The sequence below is a fragment of the Camelus ferus genome, chromosome 18, assembly GCF_009834535.1.
Source record: "Camelus ferus isolate YT-003-E chromosome 18, BCGSAC_Cfer_1.0, whole genome shotgun sequence".
NCBI lineage: Eukaryota > Metazoa > Chordata > Mammalia > Artiodactyla > Camelidae > Camelus > Camelus ferus.
Window position 1 is genome coordinate 5,014,395 of NC_045713.1, and position 16,633 is coordinate 5,031,027.

The 16,633-nt window shown below is 50.1% G+C and overlaps 1 protein-coding gene across 4 annotated transcripts in view; it reads right to left on the reverse strand.

The window, feature by feature from the left end:
• Positions 1-16,633, reverse strand: part of HIP1 (huntingtin interacting protein 1) — a 135,946-nt gene that overhangs the window by 63,931 nt on the left and 55,382 nt on the right. The window contains exon 1 of one of the 4 annotated variants that reach the window (XM_032459572.1): positions 9,527-9,720. The exons of the other annotated variants lie outside the window; for them this stretch is intronic. Coding sequence (XP_032315463.1) covers positions 9,527-9,544 — 18 coding nt within the window. The 5' untranslated portion in view covers positions 9,545-9,720. Of the gene's footprint in view, positions 1-9,526; positions 9,721-16,633 lie in introns of those variants that run through there. 4 annotated transcript variants of the gene reach the window in all.

Below are 16,633 nucleotides of genomic sequence, written 5' to 3' on the forward strand. Positions count from 1 at the left end.
CCATGCATCCCAGCTCCATAGTCCCAGGCTTGGGAAGGATCATTCAGACTCATTTCCACCGAGAGAACACGCAGGTCAATGTCAAGCCCAAGGTTCTAGGAAATGACGTCTTTATTAGCGTACAACTGAAGCACGGGCCTCACTGATCTCAGGTCAGAGCCAAACAGAGGAGAGTGGAGTGGGCAGGGCAGGACTGAGTTACCCTTGTCCCAGCTGGCAGGCAGGAGCCCTGATGGATATTTCTAGCCCCAGGCCCAAGGAGTCATAACAAGCTGGGGTGGATTTGCTAAGCAGCTTTCTAAAGTGGAGAAAGGGGTGGTTGCTAATTTTGGAGGTGGATTTCATCATTGCCTGCAGAGCTGTGATGTGACTTCCTCAGAGAGCAGAGCAGCCAGGAACTCTCACTTCTGTTTCTCGAGGGGTGAAGGAGAGCCCTTCCTTGGGGGGAGAGCCACAAAGTTCAGGAGAAGGGGAAGGGTGTGGAGGAAGACCCAAAGGGCCCCAGGCAGGGTGAATCCCCACCAGGCACCCAGGCCTGAAATCCTGCTGATTTCTGGGCTGCCAGCACCGGGTGGTCATAACAACACCACATCTCTCTTTCTGAAGCAGAGCTCCAACCATGTCAGGTCCAGGGGCTCACTGCTGCACCCCAAACCTTGGCTTCAAGCCACCCCTATAACCTAGGTTAACCTAACCTCCCCAAACCATCTCTGTTTATTTAAGTCCTGCCATTAATTAGTCAGCCATGAGTTTATTCATTCAGTAAACTCCCCCACCAAATATTGAACCCTATGTGTCAAGCGCTGTATACTAAGTTAACTCAGATGAGTAAAGACATAAGTCCTGGCTTCAAAGAGAGTGACCTCAGTGGGGAGGAAGATGGCGGCATTGTGTACACAGCCAGTGAGAAGAGAGGCTGGCGAGTGCAGGGCGGCCTGGGGGTGAGCACCCAACCAGGCTGAACGATCAGGTATGGTGGCCCTTCCCTGGACCCGATGAGCCGGCCTGGAGAAGGGGTCTGCAGGGTCATTCAGTTGAGAGGCCAGCACCAGGCACAGAATTGGGGCCCAGTGCCCAATGGCAGTGTGACTGGAGTGGGAGAAAGCAAAAAGGAGGCCAGGACCAGAGAGCCCGGTTCATAGTTACAGGGCAACGGAAAAGAGTACCATCTAAGAAACCTTTCCTGTAGGCACCACTCAGCTCAAAACACAACAAAGAAAAGTTCTTAAAAGCCCAAATCTTAAAGCCCAAGTTATTCAAGTGTAAAGCAGTCACTAGATAGACACTCTTTCTTAGACGTGTGTGCAAGGATCTCACCTCAGCGGTGAAAATGGACCCCGCCAAATGTCTCTTAGCCGGGGAGTGATCATGATGAAACCATACGTTGATACATCGGCTCTACTCACCTGGAAATATGAATTGCTAACAGCTGCTGAATGCTTGTCATGTGCCAGACATTGGACTGAGCCTTTTACATGCATGCTAACACCTCAGCCCTCACCACACCCTCACATGGAGGGCCCTGTGATGATCCCCACTACACAAGGGGGGAAACCCTGGCTCAGGGAGCCTCGGTAACCTGTCCAGGTGAGTCAGTGCTGGATACAGAACTTGAATCCCAGGACCCCGTGCCCGTGACTACTCCGATATACTGCTTCTAGATCCAAGGTGTAGTGAAAGCTAAAATACCAGTTTAGAAAACTGTATTATGGCTCCACTTTGTTTAAATATGTGTATATTTGTCTATGTGCCTATGCCTACATTTGGTTGCATCAATGAAAATTTGGCCATTTTTGACTTACAAAAATGGCACTCTCATGTGGTTCAACCTAGCACACGTGTGTGTGTGTGTGCATGCGTACGTACAGGCACGTGTGAATAAAAACACCTGTAAGGATCTACACCAAATTGTCAACAGCAGTTCTGGATGATGGAAGTATGCCCGATCTTTGTTTTTTTTTTCACACTTTTTCATATTTTCCAAAAAACAGCGTAAGTTAAATGTATTCCTGTGGATTACCTGTTTCCCCACCACAGGTGCCGATGGCTAAAGCTATGAGATATTAAAATATACTGATCTGTATAGCACAGGGAATTATATTCAATGTCTTGTAGTAACCTATATTGAAAAAGAATATGAAAACAGATATATGTATGTACATGTATGATTGAGACGTTATGCTATACACCAGAAATTGACACAACATTGTAAACTGACTATACCTCAAATAAAATAAAATAATAAAATAAACCGAAAGGGCAGGAGCCCCGACTCTCCTAAACTACACCGTCCAAGGCCAGTGCACTCTTGGCGTCTCCCCTCAGGAGCTGTGAAGTCAAAGCCTGGGAAAAGAGCTGTCACAGGAAGAACCCAGCGTTTGCTGACTCAGGGGACAATGCTGACATATGCACAGGACAAAAAGGACGACAGCCAGGGCACTGGTTGACACTCCCCCGGGGAAAATAGCTGTCCGGCACCAAAACTGCTGACGCGGGTCTTTGAGCTAGCAGGGCTAAGAAGGCAGTGATTTGGTAAGGCTGCTTTCGAAAGAATCCAACCTGGGAGAAATCCAGCAAAAGAAAGCGATTTTAGGTCCCTGAAAATGAGACTGAACTCGTGCTCCAAAGAGAGGTCATGATAGAAACTGAACGAAATGCTCATTTCAAAAGAACTCCCCCTACCCATGGTTTGCAGCTCCCCGACGCTGTGCTTATCCCAGCACCAGTGAGAACCATCTCCGGGCACTGGGACCAGAAGGTGTAAGGCTGTTGGCCAGAATAGCACATTCAAGTCTGGCTGTTAAGTGGAGAGCTCCTCACTTACTGGACGCTTCTTGATTATTTCTAACTTGGGACCCTCACACCCTGCACCCACTCACCTCGCCTCTCCATCCTCTGGCCCTGGTCCTGACAAAACCACCTGACATCCTTTCGCCCACACACAGCGCCATTTCCCCAACTGAAATGTCCTCTCTTCTTATCGCTCTACCACCTGTTCCATCGGCACCACCTGGGCGTCCTATGCTTCCACCAGTGAAATTCCCGCTCCCCGAACTCAACACACAGCTTAAACACCACCTTTTCCAGAAAGCACTGAGGTATGAAGATTTGGACCCCATGTCCTGGGAACTCTGCTAGTCCCACGGACATAGGGATTGCACCTAATCTTCTGGTATAGAGCACAGGTAGCTCCCAAACACATCACGCATTCCGCGGTCTTGTGACCTCGTGCTTTTGCTTGGGTGAATTTCTTTGCCTGGAATGCCTTATTTTCCTTACCCTCTGGGCAAATGCCTTCTTCTCCTTCTCCAGTTTGCTCAGTGAGCCCCTCCCTGCAACGCCAGGCAGTTAATCCCACCCTCTCCCACACTAGCACATCCCTCAAATGTACACTGTGTGTTTTATCACATGTACTCATTACTTATAACATGTCTGATCACCCTCCTAGACTGAGCTCACCCGGCAGAAGGGTCATCCTGGAAAGAAGGATTGTTCTACTCCTTCACCTAAGGTTTCAAGATTTTATTTGTTGCCTTAAGGAAGGATCAAAACTACTAATAATTATAGTCATGGCTTATGAAGCCCTTCCCATGTGCAAAGAACTATAAACAGGCCATCTCAAACCCTCACAAGTCCGCAGGCACCAATCCATCTGAGACAGTCAGCTGATGTACAGTGAGGTCAACTAATGTGTCCATGGTCCTAGAGTGGTAAGTGGTGGCATCTGGATGTAGCCTCTGGCCAAGGTGACTCCAAAGCCCTCGGTCAGTGTTTAAGGCAGTCTTTTGAACCCTGGACCTTGTGCATGCTAAAGACGCACTCTACCAGTGAGCTATACCCTCCTGCCTAGGGCATTCTCAGGACACAGAAGTCACTCCCTGATGCTCCGAGTGCAGGGGATGGTGCTAGGGACTCCAGCTGGTTCCCACCCTGTAATCCCCGTCCTGTTTGCCCACAGCAATCCCCTCCAGATCAAAGACTCTCTAGGATTCAGGGAATCTAGAGGAGACACGATTTTTTTCCTTAAAATGGCTTAATTTCTTTGGGGGCCTGGGGAACACAAATTCTGTCTGGCTGCAAAAATCCTCCAGTTCAGGGGCAGCTGCCAGACCACGTGCCTGTCCGGTTTTGGACTGGGACCTCTCGGGCGAGAAAGGAGACAAAGGTGGAGCGGAAACAGCCCCCTGGATGTGCTCTTCAAGAAAATCACCCAGCTGTGTGTGCGTGCTGGGGGGGGGGGGAGTCGGGGGAGTGGAGTCTGGGGGGGCGGGGGAGACGGCAGGGAGGGTGGGTCATCTAGGGGCTGGGCTGTCTTAAACCCTCTGTTTGCAGCTGAATTTAGCCCATGACTGGCAGGGTGACGCAGAGGGGCTACTGAGGACACTAAATCCTGCTTATTTCTCGAGGCTATTTTGAGGGAGAAAATAATCCAGGTGAGAGTGTTCTGTCAACTACACATGTCTCTGTATCCTCCCACTCAAAGCATTTCAAGAAATCTGTCTCCCTCTCTTGACTCGGAGCCTTTCAACAGACAGCTCGGCCATCCTCAGCTCTGGATCCAACATCTTGACATCCACCCCCAGGAGCCGGCACACAAAGTGAGGATTCAACATGTGTCTGAATTGAACGGAACCTCATCGTGGTAGGATAAAGTCCTAGTGTTCAGGGACAATAAGAGCGAGCAGTCAGATGGTAAATCAAAAACTATTTTTTTCCCTAAGCATTTTTAAAAAGAGGCAAATAACAGATTTCCTTCCCCGCTGGCACTTGGCTGAGGCCAATGTCATCTATGATCCCTGACCTTATTCCACGGGCTGTTTGGAGAAGGTAGCTGATCTCTGATGCTCTGCTCAGTTTTAGAAACCGTGCTTGGTGATGCAGAAAGTTCACTTCTCTGGAACTGCTCCCCATTGAAAAGGATCTGCCTTTGACATGGCGCCAGCCACACCAGACCTTAGCCGTGGAATCACAGGTCTCCCAGGAATGTTCTCAAAACCTGAGCGCTGAGCCAGTCTCCCAGCTGGCCAGGCCTCGGAGGCCATGCTCCTCCACGGCCCCTGGGCAGCTCCAACGGCCAGGGAGGCGCTCTCCCTCTTCAGGGAGCTGATTCTGCTATGGGGTGGCTCTGCTATGGGGTGGTCTGGGCCAGCCAAAACCCCATCTCCCAGAGCCTCGATGGGTCCATAAACCACCTCTTCCTCCTGACAGCCCTCAGCAAGTCAGCCCCTCTGCAGTCTTCACTTCTATGGGCTGAACTACTTATTTCATGAGGCTGACATCATCCTCACTCCCTCTGGACAGTCTCTAGGTCAGAGGTTTCAAATCTTTTCTGACTCTGACCACAGCACGTCTTTCAAGGCCAGTCTGTACTTGCGTGTGTGTGTATACAACCTAACCAGATTCATGAACCTCCCTAAGTAGAATACACTTGGATGTTTTCTAGTCTGTTTCACTCTTTTGAATGCTGGCTGCAATCCACTAAACCAATATTTGGTGACCCAGAACTGAAAACACTGCTCTAGTTTCACCGAGCCGGTCATCCATGTCCAGCTTTGCCTGACTATTTAGCTCAGACACTAAGCTTTCCTTTCCATTGCAGTTATTAGCTGATGCAGGCAGTGAGTAGAATCCTGGGCATCATTCTACACCGGGATCTCCCTGGCTCGGCATTTCCCTCCACCACACCTCTCCCCGCACAGCAAATACACACGCACATCAGCAGAGACAACAGGTTGACCAGAAGTTGCTTCCTGCCCCACCATCAATATCATTTGCTCAGAACACCCAAAATGCTTTTCTCCTGATCTCCTCCCATCTTCCTGCTGAGAAAGCTGGAGGATCCCAGGGGTCAGGGGTCTCACATTTGAGGCAGGCAGCTGAGATTCATGAAGAAACCTCGAGTTTTAAAAACAGCTGTAGATGACTGACAAGGTGTGTAGTCCACATAGACAGGGGCTAATTCCCTCTCCCTGGATCTTCTCCCCTGGGGACCAGACGCCAAAGGCCACCTCCAGCTCATCACTTTAGATGAGCTTCTGTCCATTCTAGAATCTGGTCACTAGATCTTTTTCCTTACCCTTTATTGACTTTGTCACGATGGTGATGAGAAGAACTGGGGGTACCAGATCTGGTTCCACCACCTGTACTGGACCTAGGACTTCATTTTTCTGAACTCCAGTTTTCTTATCTGTAAAATGTGGCTGATCCTTTCAGCTCTGCCTTCCTCACCAGGTTGTGGTGAACAGGAACAGGCGTGAAAATGCTTTGTAAACTGTGAAGCACTATGCAACTATAAATTGTTAAAGAAACTACACATGATTTTGCTAAGAGTTGACAGCGTTGACTCTGCCCCCCAATTTACAGCATTGCTCCTTCATTCTCTGTATTCAGTAAAGGCACAGACACCATCATGAACCCCTAAAAGGCATCTGCACTTTACCACCAAGAGCCAGGTTAAAACAGCTCTCCCTTGGGCAGGTATTTGACGTCATCAAAAATTCACTGGTCACAGCAGCTGGTGAATCCATGGTCCCCTGTCATTTGTACCTTCATTCAGAAAGATAACTAAACCTGGGAAAACTGGTCCCAAGGGCGGTCAAGCGAAATACAACCGACGCCCAGCTGTTTGAACCAATCAAGAAAATAAAGGACGGGGGAGGGAGGGGGAGATCAGAGTCATCTTAGATGAGACTTTAGAGACCATCATTATCATAATAGCCACCACGGACGGAGAATTTACTAAGCTAGGTCCTGTGCCTTAAAGAATTATTTCCAACCTTAATGAGAATGCTCAAGGCAGGTATTATTGTTCTCATTTTACAGATAAGGCTGAAAGGTTAAGAAACATGCTCAAAAATATGCATGGGGAACTGATAATCTGCTTTTTCTCCTTCAGCGATAAGCAAGTGAAACCTCAAGGCCAGTGTTGCGCTCTGCCAAGGATGTGGCTGAAATGCTGCGTTTGAGGTCGACCCTGGAGCCAAGGGCCCCCAGAATGGGGACTTTATACCAGAGGTGGGGCTTTCATGGTCAGAACAGAAAGTAACTTGGGCTTTTTGTGGGAATGGGAAGCAGAGGCCAATTCCCTGGGTTGGCGAAGGTTCTTCTTGCTACACAGTCCAGGGTCTGTACTCTTTACAAAGAGCTGAGAACAATTGTTTCTGGGCTGGGAGCTTGGCTGCTCAATGATTAATGAGAATCTAATATCACTTTTGTTTGGACCCCAAGCTAAAAGAGGAAAGAGGCAATACCTGTGCCTCTCCTGTGCCCCAAATTCTCCAGAGGTTACCTACTGCCTACAGGCCAAGGTCGGAATGCCTTGGCTGGTGTTCAAGGCATTTCTGGTCAGGTCCCAAGCAATGATTTCAACATTTTCTGATATCAAACCTCTGTCCTAGCCAGGCATTCTCAGCCTCACCCAATGGGCAGTGCGCATTTCTCTTCCAGCAACTCTCCCAACAGGCAATGCCCCTCACTGGTCTCAGCAGAGCTAACCCCACCCAGCCTTGAGGACCCGGCCTGGGGCCTCATTCTTCTTCTGCGCCCTGTAGCCCATTTCTTCGCAGACCCCTGCAGCCCTTGGAGTTGTGGCCTTCTGAATGGAGCCTGCATTGATAGCTGTTAGGTGGCCTGTATGTCTCTGGATCCCTCACCTACATGCTAAGGGCCCGAGGAGCAGGGAGACCACATGTTACGTTTCTGTGTCCTTTACACATACTTGCTACAGAAATGACAGGAATTAAATAAATGCTGTTGAATTAAAGAGGGGATGGATGGAAGGAGGTGGCAGTGTCAGAAGTGGACCAGGTCTCTAGAGACAGAGGTCCCTAGACCCCAGAAGCTGGTCCTCATAGACCAGGCTTTGGAAAGAATCTCAGATCAGGGACAGAAGGAAGCCCAGAGGTGATCTGGTTGGGCAGCCATTGGACTAGAACCTCAGGTTCCCTGTCCCTCCCACCCCACCCCCCACCCCCACAGCCTGGACAGGTGACTCTGGTTTTGCTAAGACACCTCGAGGAAAGGGCCTGGCTGCTGCTCAGTTTTCCCCCTCCCCACCCCCACAGATGCACGGGGGACTTTTTGGAAGGGCTATTTTGAATAGCTGCCCAGAGAAAATAAGCACTCCCAGGATCCACATAGGAAATGGTGGTTCAGCCTCAGCACTGCACACCCAGGGGCAGGTGTGTGTCCTCAGATGAAGGTGGGAGCCAGTGAGGCCCTTCTCCCCAGGCCCCAGCCACGGGAACAGCACTCAGTTTGAGACCAGTCTCCTGCCATGGGAAGGAATGACTCTCACCTACCGTCTGCCCCCATCCCACCGTCCCCACAGAATGCCAAAGGCCTGGCAGGGCCAGGAGCCTACCTGCCTTCTCCAAAGAGATGGTTACTTCAGAACAGAACTCTGGGGAAGATTCACCCAATTCTGTACCAGATGAACTGAAATTCCAGTACCTTCTCTGCTCTAACATACAGGCAGACCTAGACTCCCCTTTCCCCTGACACACAGACACACCCCAACCCAGCTCTTTTCCTCTGAAGCTCAGGGGGGCCCCCACGAAGCACAGGCCATCTCCAGCCTCACACACCGGTCCTCAAAGGTGGTAAGGCTGCGGTGTGGGTCTAAAGCCAGGGTTAGGGTGGTAGTAATCTCAAGGGCACCCTTAAATCTTCATTCAGAGTGGGAGCCAATCGGGACCCTTAGGCAGACCTGCCCCAGGTTTCTCACTGCTCCCAGAGAACCCCTCCCCCCTTCAGAGCACCCCCAAATCACAACCCACTACCCCCACCCTACCCCCAAGGCTGCTCCTAAATCAATTAATGAACAACAATGTATTCCTTTCCTACTGTGCCCCTGGAGAAATGGAGGGCTGCTGTAGGGGAGGAATCACCCCCTCCAGGAAATCAGATGCTTAAGAGGCAATGCTGTCTGCAGTTCCCCAGGCCAAGTCAGTTGAGGTCTACAAGTGGTAAATCTAGAACACCCCTCCAAGGATTCTATGCCAAGGATTCCATGCCTACCCTTTCCCCACCGCCTTTCTAGGATAGTTAAAACCCTGGCTTCTCCTCACAGCCCTTCCAGGCCACCCACCTGTGCCCCCTGCCCGCTGGCTCAGTCCAAAAGCCTTTCCATAAATCTCAAATATGTGTATGAGCAGGGGGCTCTGGAGGAGATAGGACGAGCCCCCCTCCCGCAGCCCTGCCCTCCCTCCACCCGGCGGGTTTCCCAGCGTGGGAGGCGACCTCAACAGCCCTCTCTCCCTGGAGTCTAACGAGCTCTCCGGGGCAGCCCTGGCGGCAGCGCGGCGGGAAACCGGGAGCCCCATCCTTGTCCGCCAGCCGCCTCCAGAATCCTGGCCCCGTTCCCTCCTCCAGCACGCCTGGAGTTGGGGCCAACAGGCAGGATCAACAATCCAGAAACTTTCAATGGATCAAGCCGACTGGGAGGGAGAGAGGGACGAGGGTAAGGGGGAGGGACGGGGACGCGGACCGGGGAGGCTCCAGGGCTGAGCCCTTGCTCTTCACTTACCATCTTGCTCACATCCATGACCAAGGCTGCAGGGCACCCCCCACCCCTGGAGATCCCGCGTCCCCCAAATGCTGCTCCCGGCTAATTCAGCCCCGATGGTGCCATGCTGCGGGGAGGGCGGCCGGCAGGGCCCCCGCGGACCGGGGAAGGCGGCGGCGGCGGCGGCAGGGCCGAGGCTGGTCCGGAGAAAGGAAAGAGAGGGGGAGGGGAAGCGGGGAGGGGGAGGGGGCCGAGCGCCGAGCGCCGAGCCGCAGCGCGCACCGCGGGCGGGGGAGGCGCGGCCCCGCGGACCGACCGGCGCGGCTGGAGCCCCCCAGGGCCGGGGAATCCCGAAATCAGCTGGAGGTGCCCGGGCCGCCGCGGCCGTGGCGGTGGCGGTGGTGGCGGTGCGGGGGCGCCGGGCGGGGTGGGATCAATGGACGGATTCCCGGGGCTGGAGCCTGCGGCCCGGGCGCGCGGCGAGGGTGTGATTTGAATAACAAAAGGTCGCTTCTCCCCGAGGCCCAGCGGCCGGGATCGCTGAGCCCGCAGCGAGGCCGCCGGGCCGCCAGGAAGTGTGAGTGTGAGTGAATGTGTGCCAATGTGTGCGCGCGTGTGCGCGTTTTGGTGGTGGGATCCGTGGGGCTCAGGAAGTGAGCGGGGGAGGCGGCTGAAAAGGAGGGGAGAGCTGGGGGGCGCACCGAGCCGACATTCCAGTGGGGGCAGGGGGTCCGCTCGGCCCCTCCCCACTTGGCTCCACTGGACAAAGGCGGAATTCAGACCCGGTTGTTAGCCTCCTGAGGCTAATCCGGAGGGGACGCCTAGATGAGTCTGGGGTCTGCAAACAGGCGAATAGGAGGAAGTGGTACAGGTATCCCTGTAAGGCTCCGAGGCCCCCCGCAAGTGACCCAGAGCCAGCCCCGCCTGCAGGGAGAGAAACTGGCCTCTAAATGATGTCTGCCCTGAGCTCAGAGCTCCTTTCTCTCAAGCCAGAATCCCTTTCTTGTCTGCCTAAGAGAAACGGGAAACTGCCTCCTCGCTGCAGGAGATGGGGCTGGCCGTGGCAAAGGGCTCCTGGCAAATGCTCTTTTAGGCAGTCTTCAGAAAAAGGCTAGAAGCCCAAGCCTGTAGTTTCTACACAGGCTGCCTCACATCCTCCGATGAGCAGAGAGATCTCCTGCAGGGCGGAGTCAGCAGGGACTTAAGCCCATTTACACCAACCCTGAAGGGGGGTGATTTGCCCCAGGGCACACACCAGGCAGGGAATGGAGGCAGAAGAAACCTCACTAAGGACAGTGCAGCCCAAGACCAAAAGAGCTTCCCATACCACCCAGAGCATCCAGAAATCCTTTCTAATGAACAAGTGAGGGGACCCCTCCACAACCGTGGCCCCCTGACCCACACCGAGCAGCCGGACTATGCGACACTGGTAAGCTCCCCGTCCTGGCCCCGGGGCCTGCTGGGCTGACTGGGAGGGCCCCCTCCTCTCCAAATCTGACTTCTCAATCTATGAAACAGGGGCTGTTTCAATGCCTGCTTTCTAGGGAGATGTGAAAACACCATGATATAAAAAATGGTATTAGTAAGGTGTAAAAGCAGAAGTACAGGAGGGGAAGGGGTCATGGTGGTTATTTTTATTTCCCAGCTCTGGAGCCCAGTCCAAGGTCCCTCAGCTTCAGGAAAGGGCTCTCTAGGCCCATGTCTCTGTCTAACCCTGAGTCTGGACTGCACACTGACTCTCCCGCCCCATCCCTGGGCTGCCCACCTCTTCCGGCGCTGTGTCCCAGCCAGGAAGTCAGGAGGGCTGCTCTGGTGGGTTCTGGCATTCTGGGCTCCCACAGATCCTTCTACTGACTCATGTCCACGAGAGTGAACCCAAACTCGAGGCAAAGCAGGAGGGAAGCACGCCACGGCTTCCTCATTCTCCAGCACAGAAACCCAAGGGGAATCAGGGCCAGGTGCACCAGCTGGAGTCACACAATGCAGAAATGAGTTTTGGAGTATCTGCTGCTTGATTAAATGGATAACCATCTTTAAGAAAAAAAAAAAAAAAGATTTTATGTTTAAAAAATATGATGAACCCTTAGATCTGGGGTTGATTAGGTTCTCCCAGAAGATCTTGACATCTTAGCTGACCAAGCCCGTTTTCTCATTGCTAAAGGGTCAGTGGATAAGGGTCAAATTAAAGAACTTTCCCAAACCTTATCTGTAGTAGGCTGAATGCGCACCCCCCCCACCCCTGCCCAGATATCAGGTCCTAGTCTCTGGAACCTGTAAATATTACCACATGGCAAAGACTTTGCAAATCTGATTAAGCCAAGGATTCTGAGATGGGAAGAGAATCCTGGACTATCTGGATGAAACTTTGCTGCAGTCCCGCACATCCTTATAAGGAGATTCGACACACAGAAGAGGCAGGGATTAGAGGGATGCAGCCACAAGCTCAGATATGCTGTCAGCCACTAGAAGCTCCAACATGTGGGCAAGGAGCCAATTTTCTCCCAGAGCCTGTGGAAGGAGTGTGGCCCTGTCAACACCGTTTTTTCAGCCCAGCGATACTGATTTCAGACTTCCGGCCTCCAGAATTGTTGAGAGAATAAATTTCTCTTGTTTGCACTACTGAGGTTATGATAATTTGTTACAGCAGACACCGGGAAACTAACATAGTGCACAAAAGTCAGTGAGGGCCGGTGTCACAGCTCCAGACAGGTGCCTGCATCAGGGCTGCCCTCTCCGTTTGGACTTCCTTGCCAGGGAGCTGCTTGAGTGATGGGGGAAGGAGAGGCCAACAGGAGCCAGGAGTAGGTTTGTCCCTTTCCTGCTCCATTTAAGGGGGACGCCCTGGGAAGTGAGCAAGTACCTACAGGTAAGCATGTGTACGCATGGACACACATGTGCACACAACACAAAAACACAGGGAAGGAGTAAACAGCTTCTTGAAATTGCTTGGGCATCTCTGCTTTGGCTAAGCCATCACCTGCTAGGCCTACCCAGCACATCAGTATCTTTGGGTCCCTGCCTTTCCTGCCATTCCTCTTGGGGAGACAGGATCAGACTTCAAGAAGAGGCAAAAAGAAGAGGCCTTCACATTCCCTCTTTTACTATAGTTGTGCCATGAGGCATCTCGTGGTCCCAGGTCATTAATGAAAGACATTTCTAGCCGCCTGCTGCAGAGAGAAGCAATTGGAAACACACATGATTGCTGTGTGGCTGGGAGCCACCAGCTCAGGCTGGGGGAGTCTCTTCTGAATAAATTGGACAGAATGAGAAAAAGTGGGTCCAGAAATAAGATGCTCTTGCCCCCAGGCTGCTACTCTGTCCTTTCTTCACCAGCTCCAGGCCATTACATTCAACTGTCTACTGGATGTCACCACCTGGGGGGCTTCAGTCTCACAAGCATCTCATACTTACGGAGTCCAAAGATGAAATTTTCTTTTCCCTCTGCTTTCACAATCGGCTTCTCCTGTTTTCTGTCTCAACTCATGGTTCTACATCCACTTAGTTCATCAGGCTGGAAATGTCAAAGTCAGCCTTCATTCTTCCATTGACAATCCCCAATCTCACCTTATCTAATCAATCAGTTCCTGTGCCTATGAAATTCTTTTTTGCAAACAGATTCCAACCTGTGTCTTCCCTCCCACTACCAATTGCTCCTGTACTGGGTGAAGACATTCAACCACAGCCTCCTAACTGGCCTCTCTGCCTCCAGTCTCTACCTGTCCAGTTCATCTTCCACACTTCTAATTGTGATTCACTATTGGCTGATCCCAAATGGAAAAAAAAAAAAAAAAGCAAAAACAAAAACAAAAACAAAGCAAAACAAAAAACCCTTCCATAGTTCACCTGGCATTTAAGGTCCTCACAAATCTGGCCTTATCTCCCACCATTCTAGCCACCTTGTCCCATCCTCTCCTGTCCACCCCATCAATGAGGTCCTGGCTCATCTCAGGATGCTCCTGGAATGCCCTTCCTACCTCCTCAACTTGGAAGATTCTTTCCCACCTTTCAGGATCCATCTCAATTGTCACTTTCTCTGTGAAGTCATCCTTGACCCATCCAGACAGAGAGAGCCACTCAAAGTCCCTTCCTGCAGGGGACAGCCTCTGGGTATAGCTGGCATCAACCTAGGATGGGATGGTCCTTGCCCTGGGCTCTCCCTTCTCACAGGTGAGTTCCCTCGGGCAGAGGCTGGGCCTTACTGGCTTTGCATTCTGTGTGCCCTGCCCCATACTTTCTTACCTGCCCCAGAGTTCTCTTCAACTCAAATCGCACACCTACATCACTGCTCCACATTTAACTTCAACTAAGAAACTAAGGAAGGGACCCAGAAGGCCTGTACAGAAGGTGAAGAGGATGTGTCCTGGTGGAGGGTGACACCTACTGGAGAACCATGGTTCTGCAGCCTAGCCCTACAAATACCACACTGAATATCCAGGCTGACAGGCAGCAGATTCCATTAATTAACCGGTAATGAGGTTTAAAGTAAACAACACTCCCCAAGAAAGGGCCTTATGTATGCGTTACTATGATACCTGCTGCCACTAACAATAGGCATATGCAGAAGGCTGTAAAGTTATTTTTAAACATTTAATGGGGGGGGGAGTAATTAGCTTTATTTATTTTTATTTTTAATAGAGGTACTGAGGATTGAACCCAGGATCTCGTGCATACTAACCAACATCACCACTGAGCTATATCCTCCCGGACTCTGTTTATAAAATGCCTTTTTGTCCATATCTCATTCAACTCTGGTAAGGCAGATAGAATGGGTATTATTACAACGCCTATTTTGCTGGTAAGATGTCATAGAAGAAAGAAACCTGGAAAAGGCACTGAGATGGGGAGGGGAGGTCTAAAGTTTTTTAGCTTTGCCTAAAGTGTTTTAATATTTCCTAAGAAGAACGTCATGACATGTTTTTACTTGCATAATAATGGTGGCCATGAAAGAAGAAAGAAAGTGTAGGTTCCGGAGTGAGACAGAGCTCACGTTGAAACCTGGCTCCATTACTTTCTAGATCTGGGGAAATTCCTTAACCTCTCTGAATTTGTTTTCTTATCTGAAAAGGAGGGTTAATAAATATATACCTCCCAGGGTTGAGGTGAGAGTTAAACAAACCAACGCATGTAAATCACACAGCACAGAGGAAGACTGGCCCCAGGCTTGGCTTAACACCCCCATCTTTCCATTAACTTGATGGCTAGTTCCTGAAAAGTTCTAGGTAATTTTTTCTTAAAAAGCTTAATTCATAAGAAAAAAGGATAAACAGCCAATGAAAATGACAGTCATTCTGATTTAAATGACAATAAATAAATAGGTTTTTAGGGAGGAAAAATACTGAACTACAGCCACTGACCATAACCAGCTGTGCAGCAGAAGACACAAACCAACAGCCACCAGCTGAGTAGTTCCTAATCTTCCTGTGGGGATGCGTCTGCAAACAGAGCCTTAGCCAAGGTGACCGAGATCCCGGCACAGCCTGTGCTCCTGGTGGCTCCATCCTGGAGTATTTCTACCCAGCTTTCTTTGGACAGAAAGTGGCATTTTTTTAAGGACTCACTTCGACTCCAGTGGGAAAAGCCTTCCACTGCCGCTCTCTGCAGGGGGCATGATGACACTTAAAAGTTGAAAAAGGAAAAACCCTCAAGGAACACAAGAGTTCCAAGACCTAGAGTGGACCTCAGAATACCCAGAGGGCACAGTATTGCGAGGCAAGTGGGAAGGTGGGTGCTGTTGGTGGGGGAGGGGACACTGTGTTATGCTGTGAATAAATAACAGCCACTGATAATGTTTTTTTGAGGTCTTTCCATGTGCCAGGCACTATGACAAGCACTTTACAAGCATTATTTCTTTTCTTTTTTTTTAAATTGATGTATAGTCAGTTTACACTGTTGTGTCAATTTCTGGTGTATGGCATGTTTCAGTCATACATATACATACACAAATTCCTTTTCATATTCTTTTTTACCATAAGTTACTACAAGATATTGAATATAGTTCCCTGTGCCATACAGGAGAAACTTGTTTATTTTATATATAATAGTTAGTATCTGCCAATCTTGAACTCCCAATTTATCCCTTCCCACCCTCTTTCCCCCACTCTGGTAACCATAAGTTTGTTTTCTATGTCTGTGAGTCGGTTTCTGTTTTGTAAACAAGTTCATTTGTGTCTTTTTATTTTTAGATTCCACATATGAGTGATGTCATATGGTATTTTTCTTTCTCTTTCTGGCTTACTTCACTTAGAATGATCTCCAGGTCCATCCATATTGCTGCAAATGGCATTATTTTATTCTTTTTTATGGCTGAGTAGTATTCCATTGTATAAATATACTACAACTTTTTTATCCAGTGATCTGTTGAGGGACATTTAGGTTGTTTCCATGTCTTGGCTACTGTAAATAGTGCTGCTGTGAACACTGGGGTGCACGTATCTTTTCAAATTAGCATTCCTTCTGGATATGTGCCCAGGAGTGGGATTGCTGGATCATATGGTAAGTCTATTTTTAGTTTTTGGAGGAATCTCCATACTGTTTCCCATAGCGGCTGCATCAAACTGCATTCCCACCAGCAGTGTAGGAGAGTTCCCTTTTCTCCACAGCCTCTCCAGCATTTATCATTTGTGGATTTTTGAATGATGGCCAGTTCTGACTGGTATGAAGTGATACCTCGTTGTAGTTCTAATTTGCATTTCTCTGATAATTGGCCATATTGAGCATTTTCTTTTGTGCCTATTGGCCATCTGTATGTCTTCACTGGAGAATTGCTTGTTTAAGTCTTCTGCCCACTTTTGGATTAGGTTGGAGGTTTTTTTTTTTTTGTTATTTGTTGTATGAGTACAAGTATTATTTCTTTTAGTTCCCCCAACAACCCTGTATACTAAGTGTTACTATTATTATCCTTATTTTACAGATAAGGAAGGAGGCCCAGAGAGGCTAAGTGCCTTTCCAGGGCCCCACTGCATTCGGCTGCCTTCCTCTCCTTCTGCTGAGTGATTTGTATAAATCCCCAGTGCTGGGTACCAAGCACCTGTGATTCAAATGCAGGGCCTGTTAGCTGCTCTTGGACTTCAATCCTCATTCCCTCTCCCTGTGTACTGCTGTATTATAGGCTTATCTGCTGTGGATATG